Raw genomic sequence first — 26,442 nt, forward strand, 5'->3', positions numbered from 1 at the left:
AAAGTAGAATGGCAGCTCCTTCATCTTAGAGCATAGGAGAGAGTAAGTGGAGTCCCCTCCAAGCCATTGGGGAAATGCTCACATTTGTCTATGCATTTAAGGTTGAATTTTGAACTTGTAATGATCCCTCTCACATTCAGGGTGGGTAGCTTTCCTAAAGGCTGAAAAATCAGAAGGCAGGTATTTTTAAAAAAGTGATCTATTATTTTTCTAGCATCCCTTTTACCAAACTTTCCCATCCAGTTTCACTGAATACCCAGCTGATGGTGTTTAGAGGGTGTAATGTGGTGAAGGGGATGTGCAGATGGAAAGATTTAGGGGTCATTTGGTGAGTTTAAAGGGGGGTAGTTTCGTAAAGGTGGGTAGAGGGGGCCTCTCCACCTGGAGCAGCTTGCAGGATCAGGGCCTTCTTGTGGAACAAAGTTAAATATATGTATAAAAAAATTACTTGCCTCAATTAGGTGTAGTTGAGAGGTACAGTAGGCTATTGTTTTGACCTGAGAAAAGCAATAAAGTAATTATATTAGCAAAAAGAAGGTGATGACCATTGTCGTTGAGAGTAAAATAATACAGACAAGATAAACAGTTTCTACTGTATGGACAAGTATGGAGGATATCTTGAAGGGCTATACTGAATGATCAGATAAAATATGAAACCGCTAAGGCAGCTGCTTTTTGTATCTTGTTGCAATTGGGGAGCAGCTGTCACTTGCTTGTTTGGTCTTCCTTTTTCCTCAACCAGTTAGGTTGATGTTAAATTCTATCCTTTGTAGCCAGAGTATCCTGAAAATCTGTGGAGACAGAAAAGGGGCAACTTACAAAGGTTTCTTTTTTTAACATTCCAGATCTATTTATTTACATTTCAGTTTCTTAATTCTTTTAGATATTGGTATTTAAAAATGCACAATGGTGGGTGCATTCTTAATTTACATCATCTTGCAACATACAAAGTAAATAGCTCACTAGACATGACCCATTGTGCTATGTATCATTACTTGGGTACTTCAGTTACAGACTTATTTAGTTGTCATTAGTTTTGTTAAAGTAATTCACATCAGGGTTTTTAAAAATATTTAATAAATGAAGGTTACTTTCAATTGATTTCTCTTTCTAATTAAATATATGACAAGTATTAGTCTACGCTTTTGCCAAGTATTTTGCTGCTGCAGGCTTCCCATAATGGACATTTGGCAAGGTTATTCATGACTGCATTTTGAACAGTAGCTTCTAGTTGTTCCTGTTTTAATTTTGTTGGCATGAACATTGAGAAGTAAGACTCTGATGCTAAAAAGAGATCCCTACCTGTCATTGGGACTTTGTGGGTTTATTGCTTTGCTGGATTTCCTATTATACTGCTAAACCTACCCTTGTGAATACCCAGTTTCCCAAGCTTTGGTTTTGGTCCTATGATTGGTGACTGATCACGATGTTTAACACTGAAAAGATGTAGAATTCCTCATTTCACTTCTTACAGGAATATAGAACAATATCCAACAATCTCAAACTGAAAAATTCTTCCAGTTAAATAATGGAAATAAGAAAACTAGGCTTTCTCAGGATAAATGTCAGCTTTATAAAATGCTACTATTCATCTTCTTAGCCAGAGACAATTTTATTTTTGATAAGCAAGTAGAATATCATTAGATTATTATCATCATCAAAGAATGAGGAGATAGGTTTTGTGCATGGCCTGGTGAATTTTCATTACAGTTTTGCAAGGTGCGCACACTCCTGTGTGTGTGTGGGGGGGGAGGGGATGGAGGAGGAGAGAGAACACAGCTTGAATAAAATTGTAACTATTCTTTTTTTTATAGGTAAAGAGAGACCTTCTGCTCAGTCACTGAAAACGTCAAGAGATGCATCCCCATCAGGTTCCACAGCAGTACCCTCTTCAAAGGTGAACTATGTTTCTGTTGTTTTTGTTTTTAATAGTGGTACTTCCCATGAGACGATCCAAGTTAAATTCAGATTCCTATCTTCTTGTTTGACAGTCAGAGGCAGTGTGTTTTGCCACTAAGCAAGCAGAATGTTTCATTGTATTCAACGGCTTCTCCTGGAGTAAGAAGAAATGTGGACACAATATTTAGAGTGAACAGGACCTTAAAGAAAATGGCATCCCCCACAGCTTCTGAGTTCACTTTTTAGACAATTAAGAAAACTTTCTCTTGAAATACTAAAAGCCATGGAAATCCCGAGCGAAAGACTAACTAGTGTTTTTGAAAAAAGGTGTGAAAGGCGAAAACGGTTAATTGAAAGGACTGATCAGACTTCTGCAGTGCTCTGCCATTCCTTCACACTTATTCAGTTCTTCATGATTTTCAAACTGGTGTGCTAACATTAACTGATTCTCAACACCCCTCTGGGATATGTGAGTGATAGGCTACATCTACACTATACAGCTTTTAGCAACAGGGCTGTGCCGCTAAAAGACGCACCGTGTAGCCACTGTTTGTTGGCTCTTCTGCCAACAAAAAACTTCCGCCCCCAATGAGCGGTGTTTGCATTGTTGGCAGGAAAGCGCTCTTGCCGACAACACGCTGTTCACACTGGCACTTGTTGCGGCAAAACTCTTGTCTTTCGGGGAGGCGGGGGCTGGCTTTAACACCTCTGAAAGACAAAAGTTTTGTCGTTCAATTGCCAGTGTAGACACAGCCTTAGTCTCTTAACTTTACAGATGTGGGAACTGAGATACAGACTATTTAACACCCAAAATTTGCGCAGGTTTAGCTAAAATCATTTTTTTAAATTTGTTTTATGGACACACTTAAACTAGTTTAAATCTTGTATAAATTGAGTTTGATGCAGTTACAAATGATTAAATGCAAAATTCTGTTAAAATTATGGTATAAGATGACAAATGGAAAATAATTCAAAAGCTAAGTCTTATACTTCATTGTTAAAAATCTAAATTGTGCTTCCAACACACCACTTAATGCTGTTTGACTTACTTCCTTATTTTTGGCTATATAGTTTTATATTGTTTATTTATGTACATGTGCATATCAGCACATATGCATATTTATATATATAATTTGTTTAGCACATTATTTTTAAAACAGTGGGCCTGCAGGAACAGGTAGGGATAGTATATTTGTTCTCTGTATTGTGGTAGTGCTCAGGACCCCATTATACTAGACTCTATACAGACATAACAAAAAGATCCCCATCCCTACCCCAAAGATCTTACAGTATAAGTATATAGCAAGATATATAGAGCTCTGTTTAAGCTAACAAAAATGGACTTAAGACTTCTTTTAGATGATAAATTCGCCACCTCTGTAGCTAATTTGCCTCCCCAAAAATAACATCTCCGCTTCTTCCTGGGTTTCCACTTACCCTCGGCATTAGCTGGGGCTGTGGAATAGGGCAATGTTTGCACCTGTGTTGCCTTCCTCTTATAACAAGACTATAGGAACTAGGCTGTGAAATCTATTTATGTAACAAAACAGGTTTATTTTTTTTTAATTATGCAGCCTGCTTGAGAAAGGACTTTAGAGTTTTATTTTGCATACTTAAAAAAAAGTTTGGCAATATTCAGAGCTCTTGAATTAGAACTTCTTATAAGAACTTCGAAGATTTGTGCTTTACATTCTTTTCTAATTATAAAATAGTATCTAAGTCCTGTTTTTATTAGGAAACTTGACTTGTGTTGGGAAAGTATCAATTAAATGGCAACTCGCACAGATGGCTTCTCTACATGCGGAAAGTTTTTTGGACAGTTAAGGTGATTAGTCAATATGTATAAGTTATAGCATATTACATCCTGTGTGGATGCTTTCATTCAGAAGGAAAATGGTTTTAAATTTAGTTCACTGTAACTTAAACCTCCTTGGATCTTTTTACTTTTGTGTTACACTTAGTGTACTGGCGATTTCTTTATATATACATTTATTGACTTTTGATTAAGGCTACGATTTTGTCATGGATATTTTTAGTTAAAATCATGGACAGGTCACCGGCAAGAAACAGAAAATCACGGAAGCTGTGACTAAAAACATACCTGACATAATGGAGAGGGAGGAGGGTTCAGCACCCTGCCCCTCCTCTGCCTGCAGCAGCTGGGAGCTGCAGGGACTGGCTGCTTGCGGTGGCTGAGCAGCTGCAAGGGGGGGCCCTGCCAGTGGTGGCAGCTGGGGATCTCAGGGGTCCCCACCAGCGCTGGCAGCCAGTCAGTTGCAGGGGTCCCCTGCGGAGGCTGGGCTGCTGTCGGGGTCCCCCACTGCTGGCTTCAGCGGATGTTGCTGAGCATGCTCAGTTCATGTGAGCATGCTCCGTACACCCTAAGTAGCGCATTCAGCCAGATAACATTTTTTCACACTATAGGGCGGCTGGTCAGCTGTGTGGGGCCCCCAGTGTCACAGAGGTCACTGGAAATCACAGATTCCATGACTTCTGTGACCTTTGTGACAGAATGGTAGCCTTACTTATGATTTATAAGAATTCAATTGCATATTTTTGAGCCATATTCTCTTTGTTGTAATCCATGGATATTGATAACCTACGAATTCCTGTTTGTGGGTTGTTGAAATGATATAAATGGTGTGAATCTGAATTTACCTTCATATCATGCAGAGCTGGTTATCATTGACAAATACAAGGATAAAATTTTATTTTAAAATATTGTCAAGGACTTCAATCAAGGAAAGGGAGGAGATTGTAATGGAGCTATAGTACAGGATGTTTTTGGAGACTGAGGAGGAGTCAGGTTGAAAGTGTTCTTTCCTACAAAAAAAAGAATATAGAAAAATCGAGCATCTTGGAAAGATTGGATATTTGCTCCTGGGGTATGTACAGGAATCTTTGAGCAGCTGGGAAAAATGGATTGGGCTGCTCACTTTATGAGCTAGTGTGCTAGGGGAGGAGGAGGAGATCTATCACCTCCCTTCCCATGCACCTCAGACTCCTCTCGCTTTGCAATGCCTCCTGACTTCTGTAACGATTACATACAAAAGAGAGAACACTGCACCAGTACTCCATGATCCACAGTAGTTTCCAGTTCTTTTCTGAGTTCAACCAAAGCTGTTAACTTTAATTTGTAAAGCCTAACGGGGATTTGATCCTTTTTACTTCAGAGAGCAATTCTATTTCTGTGTGATACCATGGAGTTGAGAACCGAGTCTGTGGGTGTAATCATGAGGAGTCCGGAGAAGTAGTCTTATTGTGGGTCCTCATTGTAGAATTTGCTTTGCCTACCATTTCGTCAGATTCTAAATTTATTGACCTTCAAGTCATGGTGTAAGGCACACTTGTTTTCAGTTTGTGGTTTTTTTGGGGGGTTTTTTGGTAAGAGTGAGGCAAGTAGCAAAACTTCAGAGAATCTAGAAAACTCTTACCATTTTTGGACTTTGGTTTTAATTCGTAGTGTAGTTTTTTTTAAAATATAATTATACATACACCCAAGAGTCTTAGATGAACACACTTCTATAAATAATATGTACATAAAATATACACTAGGTTGAAGCAAGATCTGGGGAGCTAGCTGTTCCTTACTGGGTGTTTCCTGTGTACATGGATGTTTGTAATGGATACCACTCACAATAACAAAACAATCAAGGTCATGCACTTAGTAGGAGACCATTTCTAAAACACTATTGATGTGACCATTTCCATTTGAAAAGATAGATTAAAAAGACCCCAAAACATTGATATCTTGTATTCTATGTTATCCACATTTTCACCTCAAAAATTAGTGGTCTTAATGAAGGTAGTTTTCTGATAACTTAAATAATTTACAGAATAGTCTCCTGATTGCTATAATTAACTTAGAGGCAAGGTGGATGAGATGGTATCTTTTATTGAATCAACTTCTGTAGATGAAAAAGACAAACTAACTTAGATTCCTTTGTGTATTGTATACAATACTTATCCTTTATTTGTATTTAGATTTGTTTATAGCCTTGCAAACCAGACAGAGCAAATCTTACATTTGCTCTAACTTCTCCTTTTTGTATATTTATACATCGCTTTCCTTTGATCTCTTTATCTTTTTAATTTATTTCCAAAGTCTTAAATCAACACTTTTTCATTATCTCTGCTACATAACTTTGCCTAGTTTCCCTTGACCTTAATAAAAGTAAGTCTGAAAAGTTTGCCCTTTTTTTAGTTTAGTAAAATGCATGTTCTTTGGTTTGGGAATTTTTCTAATTCTTCGTCCAATAGACAAACATGACTTCCACGGTTTATTTCCCATTTTGAAAATATTGTTTCTGATTCTGAATAATTGCTTCTTTGAACTTTTCAATGTATTTTTATATTAAATCTAACCTGTAACATTCATTTTTTTGTATAGGTCTTGGATAAAAGCAGCAGGTTGTCTGAAAAGGAACTTGCAGAAGCTGCAAGCAAATGGGCAGCTGAAAAATCAGAGAAGGCTGATGAAAGCAATTTACCTGAAATTACTGAATATGATGTAAGACTGATACATTCATATATTTATTTTAAAATATTGCAACTTTAACATTTTGCATATCTGCACTTTATGATTTATGAAATATGCAATTCAGCAAAGAGTTGATAGTAGAGCTCTGCCTTTCAGAAAATATTTAATAGGAGGATGCTGTAGTGAGATCTTGTGTTTCTGAGATTTAATTATTTTTGAAAAATTTACATAGTTTGTTAGCATAGTATGAATTAACGTTGAACTAAAATGGATACATTGAACGAAAAGACTCCAAACCTGCAGGAAGCCCTGTGCTGGCGGACCCCTGCTCTCTCATTTAAGCTCCTTGTAGGATTGGGTCCTAAATGAGCAAGCAACAAAAATGATTAGGGGTCTGGGGCACATGACTTACGAGGAGAGGCTGAGGGAACTGGGGTTATTTAGTCTGCAGAAGAGAAGAGTGAGGGGGGATTTGATAGCAGCCTTCAACTACCTGAAGGCGGGGAAGGGGTTCCAAAGAGGATGGAGCTAGGCTGTTCTCAGTGGTGGCAGATGACAGAATAAGAAGCAATGATCTGAAGTTGCAGTGGGGGAGGTCTAGGTTGGATATTAGGAAACACTATTTCACTAGGAGGGTGGTGAAGCACTGGAATGGGTTACCTAGGGAGGTGGTGGAATCTCCATTCTTAGAGGTTTTTAAGGCCCGGTTTGACAAAGCCCTGGCTGGGATGATTTAGTTGGTGTTGGTCCTGCTTTGATGACCTCCTGAGGTGTCCAACCTTAATCTTCTATGTTTCTATGATTCAAGGGAATTTTGAGAGACAAAATTTGATAATTTGTAGTAGGTTTTCCAGTAATTAATATGAATGAATTAGATTCTACAGTTAGTCATTTTAGAGAAAAATAAAGTAGCACTTACTGTTTATATAAAGTCCTACGTATAATTTGGTTCTTTCCTGCATAGGAAACTTCTGCTCAGAATGTTAAATTCAGATGAGTCCTTCTGTGTAAATACATAGTTAGTATATGTGTGTGTTACATGTATGTGTAAATAATTTGGAAATAAAAAAGCAGTCTGTGTATGGTTTCTTGAAATACTCTTCTGTGGTTTTCATACTTCTGGCATTAAAAAGAATTAGATTGAAGGAATAATCCTTTTTTCTTGTAGTTATTGTCATTATTATGATGCACTTAATCTTTCTTCTTACACAGAAATGATTACTATATTAAGTTTGTGTGTTTTATATTTATTATTTAGAATGTTGTTTGTAAAATTGTAGATGTTTTGTACTGGACCATGTGGAAGACTTAGCAGACCCCGAAGCTAACTCAGTGCATCTCCAGGAAGTACGGAGCAAAACATGTCACAGTTCTGCCTCTCTTACCTAGTATTACTTTAGTGAAATAGCAATGTTCACAAATATTGTAAAGAGGGTGCTTGTGTGTGTATGCAGGTATACAGAGCAGGAGAAGTTACATCACAATACCTACTAGCCCCAGAACTAAGCCTATTTGGCAGATTGAAATATGTTGGGGCCGCAAGCTGTGCTGCCCCTTTGCCTCTGCTCTCCCATCTCCCCAACACTTCTTGGGACCGAAGGCCTTATCTCCTGCTGTGCACCTGTTTCATGCTAGTTCTTCTAGTCCCCTTGCCCTTCCCCCCCATACCAAATATAATGCCCCATCACAAAATAAATCTAGGCCTTCAGATAAACCAATTAATGCTGAGCTACTGGTCACGTAGGCCTGGATGGCAATTTCTTGTTCCTAACGTTGTTTATTCTGAAGATAAAATGTCCTTTAAAAATAATCCATGAAATAGTATAGTACAATACTATAAGTCAAATATAATGTCTCCAAAATTCAACTGATTGAGTCAAAGTTTACATTTATCTAGGGTTTAAGGCTGTGCCCAGCACTATAGTATCTGAGCATTTGCATAGTGTACAATATGTATAGGTCACCTTGGGAGGTTGAAAATTTTAACTGGGCAAGTGGGTTGAGTCATGTAAATGAGCCATTGGTCCCCTCCAGGAAAGGAGCAGCAGAGTGGTCCAAGTGTTACTGCTCTTTCAACAAGAGTGGAGGCAGAGAACAGACCAGCAGAAGCTGCTGTTCTTAGAGGAAAACAAAATGACATTTTTCTAAGAGGAGAGGAGGGAAGAGTGAGAGAAGAAGAAACAGAGTGGCATACTGGAGAACTGCTGCGAAGCCAAGGCCTTTCTGCGCATCAGCTCTGTAAAGCAGAAAGAGAGAGAATCGGGGTGTAGGGGGGAGCCAGGAATTTGTTTAACTTAGGATAGAATTTTGCAGGAGACAGAGTTGATCTATTGGTTTGGAAAATGAAAATGTGGGAATGTAAATTAAATAGCTGGGGCGGGGGTTGGGGTTGGGCTGAGGCTTTGAGGGGAGGTATCGCAGCATAGGTACTTTTCACCAAGGTTTATCAGTTTAGTTCTCTGACTATGAGGTATTGAAGAAATTTTCCAAGCCAGGGCTGTGTTTGTTCCCTTATCAAAATATTGGCTAACATTTTGTGCTGCAGTACCTGGGCTCAACAAAATGAGCTATAAACATAACGGCTGCTTTAGATTTTTCCTAATATCGATTTTTTTGGTTTGCTTCTTAATGTTGTTTGAACTATTTTTATTTGAATTAACGTTTTTTTAGCATGCTTAACTCCCTTTCAAATGAATGGGAGACAACATTACAAGATTTAATACAGTAACAGTATTTACTGTGCTTTTTTAATTATCTATATTGTCTCAAGAGTTTTAAACAGGCCCTCAGGACTATGCTAGCTGTTTCTTTTTCTTGTGTTCTTCCTATTAATTATGATGTCTTATTATTCCCCCTTCGTCTCCCACAATGGACAGTACTTCTGTCAAGCCTTACTAGATTTCTTCATCAATTTTGCATTTATAAAATCTAATCACCCTTTAACAATACTGTTCTGTGAACCCATTTCTATATGATGGTGCATTCAAGTACCTTGTAGTCATTATTTCTCAGCTTCCCTGTTATCCTCACATTCTCAATCATTTCCTTCCTATCAGTACAGAGTAAATTTAGATGGCTTTTTCTAGTTGACGTCTAAACTCCATGGGTCATGAACAGTCTATATTTTCCATCTTGGACAACTCCATGCACATTGTTAGTATTTTCATAAGTCATCTTCTAATTAATTTAGGAATCCGCTTGGTGCATGTTTTTATTTGTTGCTCAACAAATATCTAGGTAGTTAAATCCCCCCATCAATATTTATCCTGTACAATTGAATGCCACAAGAGTTCTTCCATGAAGTTTTCAATCCTGTAATCCTGCCTGGTGGCCTGTAGCAGATTCACCACACCCCTCATTGTTGATTTCTAGTTTTGACATTGCTGTTATTATCAGTATCATTTCTCCAACTTCTTTCTCAGACAAAGGGCAAGTAAATGATTCTGATAGAGATGTCCAACATGATCAAGGGACTGATTCACAGAGCATTTTTGAATTTCACTAAAAGTGTAAATTTTCATAAATTAACTATTTGTTGATGTCATATCCATAAGTGTAATTTTCAAATTTCTGTGGTAAAAATTTTGTACTGAGAAATTTCTGAAAAAGAGTGAAATGGTATTTGAGTAATTGTATCAAATAGAACTTAATGCAGCTAGAGCAAAAATGTTAATATTACTTATGTTTTTTTAAGGCGGGGTCCTCAGCTCCATTATATGTTGAACGGACAGAAGAAACAGAGACAAATATAACAGATAGTACAGAATTGTATGAAGACAACCAGCTTCTTGGCCGCTCAAAAGCAATTGCAACAAAAACCAAAGAGATTGAACAGGTGAGTATTTTAGCTTCCTTGATGGCAATATGATGGTTTGTTAAGACTTTTGTAGGTGGCAGAAATATATATAGCATTTTCCCCCCTCCATCCCCTTAAGGCAGAATATTACATTTTTGCCAAATATTTCCCCTTATTTCTTAATAGAAAACTTCAGTGATTTTAATATTTCTTTACATAGTTACAAAAAATATGTATTCAGATTTTTTTGGAAGTGGAAGGAAGTGTTCGTATCTATATCCATATAACATATCTCCCTGAAAAAAACCCAACACCTACCTTAAAAACAGAAAATTTCTACCCTTTCCCATATCTTTATACATAGCTCTTGACTTCCTGTCTCAATAAACAAAATGCAGCTAAGAAAATGGCTGCTTCTTGATGAGTTATTTCATATTCAAATGTTATACATTCAGAGCATTTAATATATTATTACTAATTTAGTCATAGGTTTACATTAGATCAAGTGATCAGAAACTATTTTTTCATTGTCGTTTTCTATAAGATTTAATGTTTAAAAATGTGAGTTTCAACTGCTGACAATTGATTCTCTTTTTTAAAATGTTACATTTGAATCTCAAAGCAGTTTTGTCTTCATCTGAAGATAACTAAGTGTTAGTAGGTTTAGATTTTGCTTTGGCTACAATATTTTATAGCTGGATGAGGAGAAAAATGTCTATCAAGACATATTGTTTTGCTCCACTACTAGCTCCTTTTCTTATCAGTGATGGCTAGTCCTTGTTCTACCCATTGCTTATGATGCTCAGCCACTTCCTTATTGAGGAAAAGATGCAGATCAGCCCATCAGTTTTCATTTGTCTTGAAAGGTTAGATGAAGTGTTAGAGTGCTGGCACAGTCACACTGTGAGGGATAGAAAAGATGGACAAGCAATCCTTCTCACAGTGCTTAATGGGTAACATTGTAAAACATCCCTCCGATCTTTTCCCCAGGACTTTAGAGAGCACAGTTAAGAAATCATTTTCCACCTGGATTTCTAATAGTTTTCATCTTATTGTCTTATTGTTTGGCCTACTAAGCTGATGTTAGTACACTTGTGTCTACTGAATTGGCACACAAAGGACCAATATCTTCACTGTCAGTCAGTCTGTTCCACTTTTGGTGGAACATTCCCTATGTTTCCTCAGACTTGGTGGTTAAAGCAGTTAGCAAGCACATTTTCCTGCTTCATTTGCTGTAAACAGGTGAAGTCACTGTGACGGGTTCTGTGTTCTTAAAGGTTGCCTGAGCAGCCAGACCTGGAGAGCAGAGCTGGTAGCTATGGCTAGTTCAGCTCTTGCGAGATGGAACTAATTGTTTCTCTGGACTGGGGGGAATCATAAAAAAGAATCAGATACGTCTAGTGGTGTGGGGAGTGAAAGAAGTGCTGCTGTGAAAGCAGAGGAGCTGCTCTCAGGGCTGCTCCTAGCCTAGCAGATTCTGAGCCAAAGTCCAGCTAGGGCAAAGGAGGAACTGCCTGGCTTGAATGAAGGAGGACTGTGCTGAGACCCAGGGATTGTAATCACAGTAAAAACTACTTTTTGTTTTTCCAAAGTGAATTCTTGGCTGAAAGAAACAGCCCTGTGTGGTTTGTGAGCAGTCGGACTAGGTGGAAGGAAGGAGCTGTGCATTTGTGTTGTATTTGGACCTGTGGCCAAAGGAAGCAGACTTATTTTCCTGTATTGAGTCGGGAATGTTTTTTCTTCTTTTTTTTGCACCTGACTTAAGTGGGCTGTGACCCCCCCCCCAACCCTCAAGGGAGTGTGATGGTTCCATTACACAGTGTCAAAAGCATATACTGAGCTATGCCACTCTACCACTACAAATTCCCTTTTGATAACAAGAAATCTGGTGTAGAAAAATCATTTAATCAGTAGTCTTGATGAAAAATTACTTAGCTCTCTTTAAGAGGAGAATTTGATTTTTAGACCCCAAAATGCTAATCTTCTATCTCCTGTAGTGTGAATGTGCGCTATTGTTACGGAAAATCACAATAAGTCTCTATTCTATTCTATTCTATTCTATTCTAATACCGTGCCGCAGTACTAGAGTGCCTTCCAGTACTGCATTAACCAGCATGACTATGTATCTGTTATGTGTTGTTTTTTCTCTCATCCTCTCCCTAGAGGGTAAAGCATGTGCAGTGGAGAGTCTTAGTTTGGTAGTATGTGGTTTTGTTTTGGTTTGTATTATATGCAAACCTGTTGCTTTGTGTTTATATTCGAGAAGACCAGAAATGTGCCTTGCACTTGGAGTGGTAAGTGATGAGGTTTGTGAAGGTCCTTAGTTCTTGGAGGAATTTATTCCATAGTCTAGGACCACCCCTGGAGAAAGTTCTGTCTCCCACATAGAGGAGCTTTACTCTTATTGTTGAGAGTTCCATTGCATCAGAGGAGCACAATTATTGACAACAGTCTTCACCCCGGAGCTTGAGATGATCGTTTAGATATCCTGGCCCAGGCCATGGAGCACTTTGAGGATAAGGACTGAGATCTTGAACTTCATTAAAAATTCTATGGGAAGTCACTGTAGAGAGTAGAGGACAGATCTGATGTGCTCACAGTAACCTGTGCTAACTGAGGAGACATGCTGCAGGTTCTGTAGTAGTTTGAGTTCTCTAAGTGCTGAAGGCTTCATGCCCAGATATATTGCACTGCTGTAGTCCAGCTGAGAGGTGACAAAGATATGAATAACTGAATCCAGGTCTTTGTCCATCAGGAACAGATGAAGTTTCCTAGCCAAGCTGGTAGCAGCATCCACGAGTAGTGCTTTCTATGTGAGAGTGTAGCATCAGTAAGCAATCCAATTTCCCTTCTACACTCTGGACTGAAATGAAGAATTGTGGGTGTGTATCTTTAGCCAATGGAGACTTCACAGCTATTCAGAATATTTTCCTCTGCCCACCAGCATCAACTCTGTTTTGCTCGAGTCCAGCTTCAGCAGCTGTTCTTCATCCATGAGCTGATCTTATCCATGTTGGTGGTAGTGAAGTGGTCATATGCAGTGAACGATAGGCAGAACTGTGTATCATCTGCATATTGCTGGCACCTGAATCCATGTTTTCTGACCAGTTAAGTTAGTGGTTGCAGGTAGATGTTGAAAAGGACTGAAGAGAGAGTTGATCCTTGTGGAACTCCACAAGTGAGGTTTGATGATGGAGGTGCACTTTTCCATCTCTACTCGTTGGGTGCATACCTTCAGGAAGGATTCAAACCATTTTAGTGCATTATGCTGGACTCCTGATATCTCTCGCCTGTGAATCAGCAGACTCTCATGGTCAACAGTGTCAAATTCTGCAGAGGTCAAGAAGGGTAAAAATGGATGTCTGCCCTCTCCTCCATTGACAGGAAGAAATCACCCAACAGTGCCACTACAGCAGTTTTGGTTCTTTGTTCTGGCTTAAATTCAGATACTGTTGGGTCTAGAATGTCAGCTTCAGTTAGATGAGCTTGTAGTTGGCCTTTTGCTATCATCTCTGTCAGCTTGCTAGGGAATGGGAGGTTTGACAATGGGCAACAGTTGGCTAGAATGGAAAAGTTTAGGGTGGGTTTCTTCAGTGTTGGTCACACTGTTGCACATTTGATAGAAGTAGGGAAGATTCCTTCTCTGACTGAGGCATTGGCTATTTTGGTTACTAGTGGTTGTGAGTAATGCTTTCTGCCATCTCCTGTTGTCTAGAAGACTCCATCCCTTTCTGGTGGATGAAGACCTGGCTTCAGTTATTCTTGCCTTCATCTTGGCTGGGCAACAGCAATGTGATATGCCAAGGCATGAAACTGTCAGCATTTAAGAAACTCAAACTAGTAAGAAATACTGCAGTGCATCTCCTTAGCAATACATACTACCATGAGTACATCATACCTTCCCTCCACTCTCTACACTAGCTTTCCATAGAATTTTGAATCAAGTTCAAGGGTCTTGGTCCTTATCTTCAAAGCTGTGTCTGACCTTGGCCCAGGATATCTAAAAGATCATCTAAAGTTCCAAAACAAAGACCACGATCGATAACTTTACTCCTCTGGCACAATGGAACTCTCAACAATAAGAGTAATGCTCAGTGTGGGAGAGGAAATGGGACTGAAGGATGAACTCCCCTGAGAACTGTACCACAAATCTCACCACTTTCCACTTCAAGTGCAAGGCACGTTTCTTTGACCTGGCCTTCTCTAATATAAACACCGACCAACAGGTATATTTAACTAATAATAAGTTAAAAATCCCCTATCAAACCAAAACACTCATCAGCATACGCGTCTCCCTTTGGGGAGAGGATGAGAGAACAAGCCTGTGACAGACGTGTAGTCATGTTGCTTAATGTACTGCTGAAAGGTGCTCAAATATGTGATGAGTGCAGTATAAAAACTTATATAGAATAGAATAGTGGCACTAGTTGTTCATAACTCTCTTTCACAAGCCAGGAAAGTTATGGGTCAAGTGGGTTCAGACTCCTTTAGGATATCCAGAACATCTTGATGAGTGAATGTACTGAATTCTGGAAATGCAGGTAGGCATAGTTTTGGTGTGTATAGGCGGAGTGGATCCAATGTGTTTGAAAAGGCTTCCGGAATGTTACATGACACTCTGCAGTTTCTCCCTGGTTGAAACAATCTGTCAGTGTTTACATTTGCATTTAGAATAAAATGATAGGTTATAAACTCTTTTGTGTAAGGACTGTCTTTTTGTTCCGTGTTTGTATAGAGAGTACAGTGGGTCAGTAATTAATGAGTAGGGCTCCTATGTGCTACCACAATACAAATAATATCTACCTGAATTTTTTAAAATCAGTTATGGTACATGAAGGATGATGCAACTGCTACCAAACATATTGTAAAATAATTAATTCTCACTTTAAATCAAAAATAAACTAAAAAGAAATCCAAGTAACTAAAGGTCAGACAACAGATTCCCAGGTTGTGTAAGTAGTTGTAATGTAAAACTGTATTATTCTTTTCAGCCACTAAGTCAGACCTTATTTAAGCTAACCTCACTCATACTTGGCAGAGCATTAAGGGATCTTACAGCGAACACATCCAGTATGTATCTCTCTGAGAAGTAAGTCCTGTAGCCAGTCCATATCTGGTCAGAAGACTGACCTGCTAGTAGCAGCTCTGCAAGTTACCATTTACAAGAGGTACATGACATGGTGTCAGAAGTAACTTAGTGCCAGAAGAGAACAGAAACAGAAGGACGAGAGCAACAAAGGTTGCAATATCTCATCAACATGCTACTTCTCCATGCCTTAGAGTACTTCAGCTTTGACAGACCTCCACAATGGACAGACTGGAAGCAATATTTTGCAGGGTATCGAATTGCTACAAACTCTTTAAGAAAACTGATTATCTATAGGTGTGCTCTTTAATTTATGCTATGGGGAAGCAGGCAGAGCTTCTTTAAATCCTTTGACTTCGCTGAAGACAATCATAAAGATGAATATGAAAGGTTCTGGCTAGTTTGATGCATTCTTTAAACCTTAGAGAAATATGGTTTATGAAAGAGCATGTTTTCACCTGAGAATTCAAGGACCAGGGGGAAATGCTGAATGTTTTATAAGAGCTTTTTGTATGCATTGGCTGAAAACTGTGATTTTTGGAACTGTAAAACATGAAAATATCAGACCACCTGGTTACTGGTTAATAGATTAAAAAAACTTTCACAGCAGCTACAATTAAAAACCATCTTAACCCTACCCACAACTAGGCAGATAGAAAAGCAGTCAGAATTAGTCAAACAGAAGCAGGAGCAACATGAAAAACCTGAAACTAGCTTAGAAGCTGCAAACAACATGAAGGCTAAAAGTTGTTATAAAACCCCTGAGACCTCCCAGGCTAATAGGGACAAATTCCACCAAAACCTTTCAGCCTACATGCACAAGATGTGTAAAATTTCATAGCCCACCAGATCTGTGTTTAGCCAAAGGTTCAAGGTGTAATAAATGCACGATATGTGGACATTCTGCAGCTGTTTGCCACAGCAAAGCAGTCAGTGAGTTGGCTAATATTACAGACAAATCAAGAGCCATTGTTCATGGGATCTATCACATGTGATGACACAGAACCTACCTGCAGAGTGAAACTGAATATTCATGGTAAGACTACTGGCTTCAAAATTGACTCAGGAACACTAGTCACAGTCATCTCAAAAGGGACTTAGGATAACCTTTAACCCCTTCCAGAGATGAACTCACCGTACACAGCTCTGACTAGCCCTGGAGGTACTCTGAACTTCATAGGCCAGTTCACCAGAGAAACAACTTACACTCTAACTGTATAGCTTTTGTCTTAGTATGCGATCAAAGGACCACAGACTTATAGCCTTCTCAGCCGCAGTGTGGCAGCCATGATGGACATAGTGAGAAAGGTGGAAGAACTGGATGGACTATAGACACAATGCCGAACCAGACAGTGCTCATATCCCTCGCAGGATTCCTATACCATTATTTCATAAAGTGGAAACTGAGTTAGAGAATGAAACAGGTTGGCATAAAAGAGAAAATCTCTGAGCCAATAGCTGGTGTGCCCCAATGGTACTGGTTATAAAGAACAATGGAAAAGTACTAAATCTGTGTGGATTTTAAAAGACTTAATGAAGCAGTTGTGAAAGAAAAATATATCCTCCCGGCACTGGATGACCTACTCCCCAAAGTGAAAAAAGACTACACCTGTTACAAAAAGCAATCTGGATAGACATGCAACTTCAAGAAGTTCTAAGTTGCTTTAAGGCTGTCTGGCCCAAGTATCTGAAGGACACGAATGGAAAGTCTATACTGGAATAAAAGATCCACACATGGTTGCAGCTAGCTCTGGTCATCTGACTCAGGCTTGTGGGGCTTGGGCTGCGGGGCTGTAAAATTGCTGTGTAGACATATGGGCTCAGGCTAGAGCCTGGGCTCTGGGACCCTCCCCCCATGGCAGGATCCCACAGCTCAGGCTTCAGCCTGAGCCCAAATGTCTACACAGCAATTTTACAGCCCCGCAAGCCTGAGTCAGCTGACCCAGGCCAGCCATGGGTGTTTAATTGCTGTGTAGACATACCCTAAGGAAGTGACAAAAGGCTGCTCTGTTGTACATGGACAAATAAGTAAGTCCAATAGACTCATGATTAAAGGTGATTGCACTGTAATTCCAGATGAAATGAGAGGAGGAATCCTAAACCTTATCCATGAAGGTCATCAAGGATTAACAAAATGCTGTGGACAAGCCAACCAGTTAGTGTGGTGGTCAAGCATCAGCAAGGACATAAACAATGAAGTATCTACATGTGAACATTGCAGAACTAACGGACTAATACAGGGATCAGCAACCTTTGTCATGTGGCCCGTCAGGGAAATCCACTGGCGGGCCGGGACAGTTTGTTTACCTGCAGTGTCCACAGATTCGGCCGATCGCAGCTCCCACTAGCCGCGGTTCACTGTTCCAGACCAGTGGGGGCTGCAGGAAGTGTGGCCAGCACATCCCTCAGTCCGCACCACTTCCCGCAGCCCTCATTGGCCTGGAACAGTGAACCATGGCCAGTGGGAGCTGCGATCGGCCGAATCTGTGGATGCTGCAGGTAAACAAACCGGCCCGGCCCCCTTGCGGATTTCCCTGACAGGCCATGTGACAAAGGTTGCCGATCCCTGGACTAACACAACACAAAGAATCCTTAATAACATCATCTCTGCCAGACAGACCTTAGAAGAGACTAGCTGCAGATTTATGCAAATTCAGTGGGCATCAATACCTGGTTGTAGAGGACTGTTTTTCCAAGTATATAGAAATAATGATATATAATAATGTTATATATAAAATAATAATTACATGGTGCAGTGTTATCAAGAAACTTAAGTGCACTTTTGCTCATTTCCGTATTCCAGAACAACTCATGATGGACAATAGACCCCAGTTCACAGCAGCAGAATTTGTCATTCCAACAAAATATGATTTTGATCATATTACTAGCAGCCCACATTACCCCCAAGCGAATAGAGAGGCTGTGAGAGCAGGACAGAGAGCCAAGAAAATCCTGCAGCAGAATGGGGGGAGGGATAGCTCAGTGGTTTGAGCATTGGCCTGCTAAACCCAGGGTTGTGAGTTCAATCCTTGAGGGAGCCATTTAGGGATCTGGAGCAAAAATCTGTCTGGGGATTGGTCCTGCTTTGAGCAGGGGGTTGGACTAGATGACCTACTGAGGTCCCTTCCAACCCTGATATTCTGTGATTCAATTCTTGCTCTTCTGAGCTACAGATCAATACCTTAGCAGATACTGGATATAGTCAACACAGCTTCTGATGGGACAGCAACTCAGGTTCTTTTCCAAAGCTGGAACAATAGTTCTATCTCCAGAGTGGCCAGACATAAAGAAGGTAGCCAAATCAGATAAAAAGATGAAAAGAGCTTAAGAACACTTTTACATCAGATGTCACTCAGAAAACTGCCTGATCTAGAACCTGGTGACTGGGTTTGTGTCAAACTGGATGGAGAAAAAATATGGACAACTTATAGCTGTTGTAAAGAAAAAGAATTCAGCACCTAGATCATATGTGATCGAGACTGATAGTGAAGAGTGCAACAGTAACTGTCAGCATCTACTGTTTGTTCCTCAGAAAGAACAATCAGCAGAGCAAACTCTACAGATGGTGCATGCAGAGCAAGAAGATGATAATAACTCATGAATTCCAACTGACTGCAGCATTAGTTTGCAACTAATAGACAGACAGCATACCAAATTGTTTACCTGTCCAGGTTGTGTAATTAGAAAAGCCAATACACTTCAAAGACACTTAGACTAATACTTCGAAGATAGCATGAATAGTGTACATTTTGTGAATGGTAGAAATGTAGATCTGAAAGGGGGAGATGTAAAATTGTATTATACTGTTCAGCCACTAGGTGGCACTGTGTGTAGCATACCTTATTTAAGCTAACCTCAGCTATACCTGGCAGAGCATTAAAGGATCTTACAGTGAACACATATAGTGTGTCTCTCTCTGAAAAGTAAGCTCTGTAGCCAGTCCATATCTGGTGCAGAAGCCTGGGCAGCACTCCTGCAACCTACCATGTACAAAGAAGTACACATGGCAGTCACAGCTGCACTGAAGTCAGTGGCTCTTTGATAATTTACACCAGCTGAGGATCTGCCTGTTGACTTTATAAATATGATTGTCAAGGTTGATAAAAATTTTAGGCCAAAAAACTCATGCTATGTTCAGTCAAATCTAAAGTCAATGACTGACATAATGTTGCACTCGCTGTATTTAAATAAACCTAATTTAAACTCTAAAATAAATTATTTTCAGGATCTTAGTTCACAATGGTCTGAGAATAGTTTAGAGTTTTTGACTGGGGGGGGGGAAATCAGTTCTTTTAAAATTGCTTTAGATCTTAGAACTGTCCGATTTCTTAGAAATAAATCTCATTTAAGATGGTTTTAATATTCTACTAAAATATTGTTTTAGTGGGTGGGATATATTTTTATTCTATTGAATAAAATCGTTATTGGTGGTTTTTAAATTGGGTACTGTGAAGAGTTTAGAGTTAGCAAAATATGTCTTAACGAAGTTGTAAAATGACCTGAAGAGCATTTGAGCCATATTTCAGATGAGGGATTTAAGTCTGATTACTTTTTAGTTCAAGAAAATTAAATTCTATGATGTGCTTACATTTTACTTTATCATATTTGTGGATATTATGGACTGGAGAATAAAATTATATAAATATATATTTTGAAATATTGATAAACACTGTTTCATTGATTTCTAGACATCCGTTATCTAAAAATTTTGATTTTAAAAGCTTGCTCTTTCTATTTAATGTCTGCATAAATACTGAAGCCTCCCCCTCCAAAAAAAAAAAAAGGTTTTGAAAACTAAATTTTTCAATCTCTGTGTTGAACTACTTGTTAATAGTTTAATTTAGGTAAACTCTTCTGCTGACATTACTGTTAAACGAAATGCATATCTTTGTTTTTGCAGAATAAAATTATATCCCTTAATGTGTAGTTTTAATGTACCTATTTACGCAAAATTGTTTCTGTGGCTAAAATATTTAAATTTTAAAGGTAAAGCATTGGAATTAAGTACACTTCAGGAAAAGAAAAATTGATTTGCTAACTAGGTTACATTGGGTATTTATCAGGAAGCTTTTAAAAGCTATTGGATTACATGTGTTTTGTTCTGAGTTAGTTCAGTCTCTAACATGAATAGCAGTAAAAATATTTCATTTGTTATGGTGAATATTGAATTAAAAAGGAGTTGCTTATTAATCTATGGATTTGGCAGTCTTCACAGTTACATAAAACGTGTCGTCTTAATCTAGTATGAAAATAATTTGAGTACCACATTTTAGTGAATTATATATGGAATACTTGACATTTTATTACAGTGTATCTTACTAGGCAGGGATTATTACAGTACAGCAGTCATTGGAGAGCACAGTGCCACAAAACTTATGAAAAAAAACTTTAATTCTTCTGCAGAGGGATACACATAAGGTGTTAATTTTGAAGATGAATAACCATGGACAATCATGGAAATGTAAACTGAATCTGATTTGAAGAGTAGGATTAGTGTGATGTGCCATTATGCTTGAGGTAGTTCTCTTTGCTCCTGATAATGATATCTGATCAGAAGACTTGATCCTCCTGGCCTTTCTGCTGCTTCCCCCTAAACTCTTGTTCCCTTGGCTTATTTCTCCTGGAAGCCCAGATCCAGTCCGAGTCCCCTCTCTCTAAAATTCATTCCCATTCTCAAACTTTCTCTCTTCTGCCAGCATCTTCCAAAGTCCTGACAAATCCCTCCTCACTTACCTCGCAGACCTCAACCAAGAAAAAGAGCAGAATTTTCAAAATATGTATTTTTAATCAGGGATTTGGAGCAATCAAATTTTTGAATTGCTCCACTCCAGCTCCGGGCATAAAACCTACTGGTTCCTGCTCCGGGCTCCGCTCCAAAGTCCTGTTTTTAATTCATTGCATGGTACTGTTTCAGCCAGAGCCAGTGCAGAACTGTACTGAGTGACAGCTTGCACTATGTATGGCAGTGAGTAAATTCAGTACTACACAGCAGGGAAACAGGCAACCTGATGCCCACAAGTGAGCATAGTGGTAAACACTAAAACCATTATTTCTTAAAATAAAATAAAAAAAAAGAAATTTAAGCAGTCAAATGAAATATTCTTACAGGTATTTTGTTTAAGTAATTCAATCACTATGTGTGTCTGCCCATATTTTAGCCATTTTAAAAACATGTTTTTCCATCATCATGGCCAACAAAATGATCTATTTTATAATTGAGCAATCACAGAATTTCAAATCTTAAAAATGAAATGGGACTATTTAAATCACAATAAATCATCGTTATCATTCATCAGCAAAATGTTTGTGTATCACAGTGTATTTGTGTGATGGAGAGATTTACTGCAGGCATTTAATTCCTGCCTGAAGAAAACATGTAGCTATCAAAAGGTAACTAGTGTTATTGTTTATGGTGGGACAAAGAGTGTTAAATAAGTAATGATATGGAATAACACTTGGCACTTCTGTAGCACCTTCCATTTGAGGGTCTCAAAGTGCTTAGAAAAAGTAAATAAAGTTGAAATATTAGGGGCAAAAATTGTAATAATAACACTGGTCTACAATTTTTGAGAAGTCGTCTGCTTCAGAGATAAAATGTGCTATTTATTATGTATTTTGATGTGCTGAATTCAAATATGACAATTAAAACAATTGGCTACTGTTTCTAAGATATTTAAGTTTTTACATTTTATGTCTATGTATATTGTGTAGATAGTAGAGTTTTATTCATAAATTGTAAACCTAGGTCTTTTCATGTGTTTATGGTTGCTTTACATGATAATATTTCACTTGTCCTGTTTATATAGCACTTTAAAAATCAGCAAAAGGGTTATATAAATAAAATTTATTATGAAACAAAAGGCAAAAAACTATTATGTACATAGTTTAGTCCTATTCAGTGTCTACTCGGCGCTTCTTGGCTTGTCTCTTGTATTCATTAAATGGAGCATCTCTTGTCACTGTCCAGCAATAGTCTGCAAGCATTGATGGGCTCCATTTGCCCTGATAGCGTTTCTCCATTGTTGCAATGTCCTGGTGAAATCGCTCGCCGTGCTCGTCGCTCACTGCTCCGCAGTTCGGTGGAAAAAATCTAGATGAGAGTGCAAAAAATGTATCTTTAGTGACGTGTTGCAACCAAGGCTTTTGTATGCCTTGAGGAGGTTTTCCACCAACAACCTGTAGTTGACTGCCTTGTTGTTTCCGAGAAAATTTATTGCCACTAACTGGAAGGCTTTCCATGCCGTCTTTTCCTTGCCACGCAGTGCATGGTCAAATGCATCATCTCGAAGAAGTTCACGAATCTGAGGACCAACAAAGACACCTTCCTTTATCTTAGCTTCACTTAACCTTGGAAATTTTCCATGGAGGTACTTGAAAGCTGCTTGTGTTTTGTCAATGGCCTTGACAAAGTTCTTCATCATACCCAGTTTGATGTGTAAGGGTGGTAACAAAATCTTCCTTGATTCAACAAGTGGTGGATGCTGAACACTTTTCCTCCCAGGCTCCAATGACTGTCGGAGTGGCCAATCTTTCTTGATGTAGTGGGAATCTCTTGCATGACTATCCCATTCGCAGAGAAAACAGCAGTACTTTGTGTATCCCGTCTGCAGGCCAAGCAAGAGAGCAACAACCTTCAAATCGCCACAAAGCTGCCACTGATGTTGGTCATAGTTTATGCGCCTCAAAAGTTGTTTCATGTTGTCATAGGTTTCCTTCATATGGACTGCATGACCAACTGGAATTGATGGCAAAACATTGCCATTATGCAATAAAACCGCTTTAAGACTCGTCTTCGATGAATCAATGAACAGTCTCCACTCATCTGGATCGTGAGCGATGTTGAGGGCTGCCATCACACCATGGATGTTGTTGCAGGCTACAAGATCACCTTCCATGAAGAAGAATGGGACAAGATCCTTTTGACGGTCCCGGAACATGGAAACCCTAACATCACCTGCCAGGAGATTCCACTGCTGTAGTCTGGAGCCCAACAGCTCTGCCTTACTCTTGGGTAGTTCCAAATCCCTGACAAGGTCATTCAGTTCACCTTGTGTTATAAGATGTGGTTCAGAGGAGGAGGATGGGAGAAAATGTGGGTCCTGTGACATTGATAGTTCAGGACCAGAAGTTTCATCCTCTTCCTCTTCCTCGTCTGACTCAAGTGAGAATGATCTGGTGCATCAGGAACCGGCAGTCCTTCTCCATGGGGTACTGGGCATATAGCTGATGGAATGTTTGGATAATGCACAGTCCACTTTTTCTTCTTTGACACACCTTTCCCAACTGGAGGCACCATGCAGAAGTAACAATTGCTGGTATGATCTGTTGACTCTCTCCAAATCATTGGTACTGCAAAAGACATAGATTTCCTTTTCCTGTTCAACCACTGGCAAAGATTTGTTGTACAAGTGTTGCAGCATATGTGTGGGGCCCACCTCTTGTCCTGATCTCCAATTTTGCAGCCAAAATAAAGGTGATAGGCTTTCTTAACCATAGTGGTTATACTGCGCTTTTGTGATTAAAAGTCACTTCACCACAAACATAGCAGAAGTTATCTGCACTGTTCACACAAGTACGAGGCATCTCTGCTCACTTCGGCTAAACAGAAATGTGTCCCTTTGCAAAATCAAACACTGACAAATAGAGCACGACACTGTATGATTTCTAGAGCTGATATAGGGCAATTTGTTCAGCAGAGTGATGTAAGCTTCATTATGATTGCATCATCCATGACTTCTAGGAATAACATGATGCAATTCATATCATGTATGACGCAGTACCAGCTTCAGATTGCATCATTCATTGTTTTGCCTAAAAAGCAAGTACTGTCCAAACCCAGTCATAGATTAATTCATAGATCCAAACAAGCATCATTTTCGTTCTCAGTGACCCAGAATTAGTAAAGTTTGACTACCTTTATTTCACAAGCATTTTGGCTGTAGAGCAGTGTAATTTGACCAGGACTCAGGAGATGTGGATTCAATTCCTGGCTCTGCCACAGACTTTCTCCATTACTTTTGGCAAGACCCTTCATGCCCCAATCCAGCAAAGCTTTAAAGCATATGCTTAACTTTAAACATGTGTGGGGTTCCATTGATTTCAATGGGACCATCCATGTGCTTAAAGTTACGTGTGCTTAAGAACCTTGCCGAATCAGGGCCTCAATCTCATTGTGCCTCAGATCCCATCCGTAAATTGGAGATAAATCTTTCTTTTCCCCCACCCCTGTCTTTGTTTGTAAGCTCTGGAGAGCAGGGATCGTCTCTTACTATGTGGTGAGCACAGAAGGGTCCAGATCTTGGTTGAGGCCTCTAGGCATTACTGTGATACAAAAAGTACTGAGGATGATTTTCAAAGACACAGATGGAAGTTAAGAGCTCAACTTCCATTGAGTTTCAATGGAAGTTGGGCACCTAACTGATCTTTATGGCTTTGAAAATCTCCCCCTGTAACATAGTTGAAATTTCTAGCCCTGAGGCACATTCCATAGTGAGGTAGTAGAAGCGGTCATGACTTTGCATTTAAAATTAGACTGGTTAAGGCACTAGAAAATACACTGTAGCCGACAATCCTGTACTGACGTGGCACTGGGTTTAGATTTAACTTTATAAATGTTTGTGGATTGCTGATATGGGTTTATATATATATTAAAGAAGGATCAATTTTCTGCTTTTAGCACATAATGTATTAGGCTGAAGTGATTGTTTTCCAAACTGATGACATATATGTGCACTGTGTTATGTTCATGATTGGAGCATTTCACTGCCAGTCTTACATAAGTTGCTTTCTCGGTTTTGTTTTGTTTTTTTATAAGTGCAGTTCTGCTATTTTATCTTGTCTAGACATCAGGTCTGTGCCACTATACTAACTAGTCCATTGTTATGAATCAGTTCCTTAAACTTTACATGTCAGTTTTAATAAAATACCTACCCACCGTTACCTCTGTAAACAAATTGTGCCAAATGAGCCAAGTATCTGCATTTACTTTGGCAAAATTTAAAGTTTCCGAATAAGACTTGACAGTCAGACCTTAGTCCTTCTGTTACTACAGAAATCTCTCTGACATCCAAAAAGGAAGCATAAGAGTGAATGTATTAGTTTTAATGGAATTTCTGCTTACTACTAGTTCAAGCAATTTACTATGGACTGAACACTTTCAGCAAAATGTATACATGGATTCATTTAATTGCTCATTTAATTGACTGTCTAAATTAATTTAGTTATTAAAAATCCAACGGTAAACTTATTGTTTTCTTTATATTGCAACCTTTTGAAATTCACAGATTCTCAAAAGCTTACATTTGAAATTTCACAGATGTGGTATATTATGTGTAGAATAGGTAGGATGGTTGTGTGTTTGATACTAGGCTGACACTCAGGATATCAGATTTCTATTTCCAGCTCTGCCATAGATTTCCTGTGTCACCTTGTCAAGTCACTTAATCTTTGTGTCCCTCAGATCTCCATCTACAACATGCACTTCCTTTTTTTGGCACTTGTCTGTTTTCATGTTAAGATTTTCATGACAGGGTCTGTCTTCCATGTGTGCGTACAGCACTTTAGCATAGTTGGGTCTCCAATCTGTGTTGTGGACTCCAGGGGCTATTGTAATGTAATTTGAAGTATTGACAGGGTTCTGTTCAACAGAATGAAACTTTCAGCTCCTAGTGTTTGACTAAGAAAATGTCATGTGGAAAAGGACTGGCCTTTTTTAATATAAAACCAGAAGAGTAACATACTGACTGCCATATCTAGTTTTTTGTGTAGTAAATCAGCCCATTTAAGATGCATCTGCTAAAATGGTATTCCTCAACTTCCAGTTCAAGCATCTTGAAGTGACAGTGGTGGAGGAGAGCGAGCAGAGGGCAGGGTCTTGGGGAGGAAGGGGTGGTGCGGGGGCAGGGCCTGAGGGGAATGGGAGGCGCGAGGGCTGGGCCTGGGGGGGAGTGGGGCGGAAAAGGCACCGGTTTGGGTGCTGGAGGTGCTCCCCACACACACTCTTTTAGGGAGCTTCTGTTGCTCCTGGCTCTGCCCCATCCTGTTATCTGGTCTTGTCATTTATCACATTCTCCACCCTTTTGTACCAAAGTTGCTACTCTTGTCTGCCCACTGGCTGCTTCTTCCCACAGTCTATGCACACTTTCTTACCTGTTTCTCCTTATGCATGGAATGCATTTCCTA

General features: G+C 39.2%; 1 protein-coding gene across 20 annotated transcripts in view; it reads left to right on the top strand.

Annotated features, from left to right (window-relative positions):
* PPHLN1 (periphilin 1) overlaps nucleotides 1–26,442 on the top strand; it is a 122,386-nt gene that overhangs the window by 59,232 nt on the left and 36,712 nt on the right. For all 20 annotated transcript variants that reach the window (XM_042859007.2, XM_024100593.3, XM_024100594.3 and 17 more), the window contains 3 exons: nucleotides 1,815–1,897; nucleotides 6,290–6,409; nucleotides 10,074–10,214. In XM_042859007.2, coding sequence (XP_042714941.2) covers nucleotides 1,815–1,897; nucleotides 6,290–6,409; nucleotides 10,074–10,214 — 344 coding nt within the window. The remainder of the gene's footprint in view (nucleotides 1–1,814; nucleotides 1,898–6,289; nucleotides 6,410–10,073; nucleotides 10,215–26,442) is intronic.

The sequence above is a fragment of the Chrysemys picta genome, chromosome 1 (genome assembly GCF_011386835.1).
Source record: "Chrysemys picta bellii isolate R12L10 chromosome 1, ASM1138683v2, whole genome shotgun sequence".
Lineage (NCBI taxonomy): Eukaryota > Metazoa > Chordata > Testudines > Emydidae > Chrysemys > Chrysemys picta.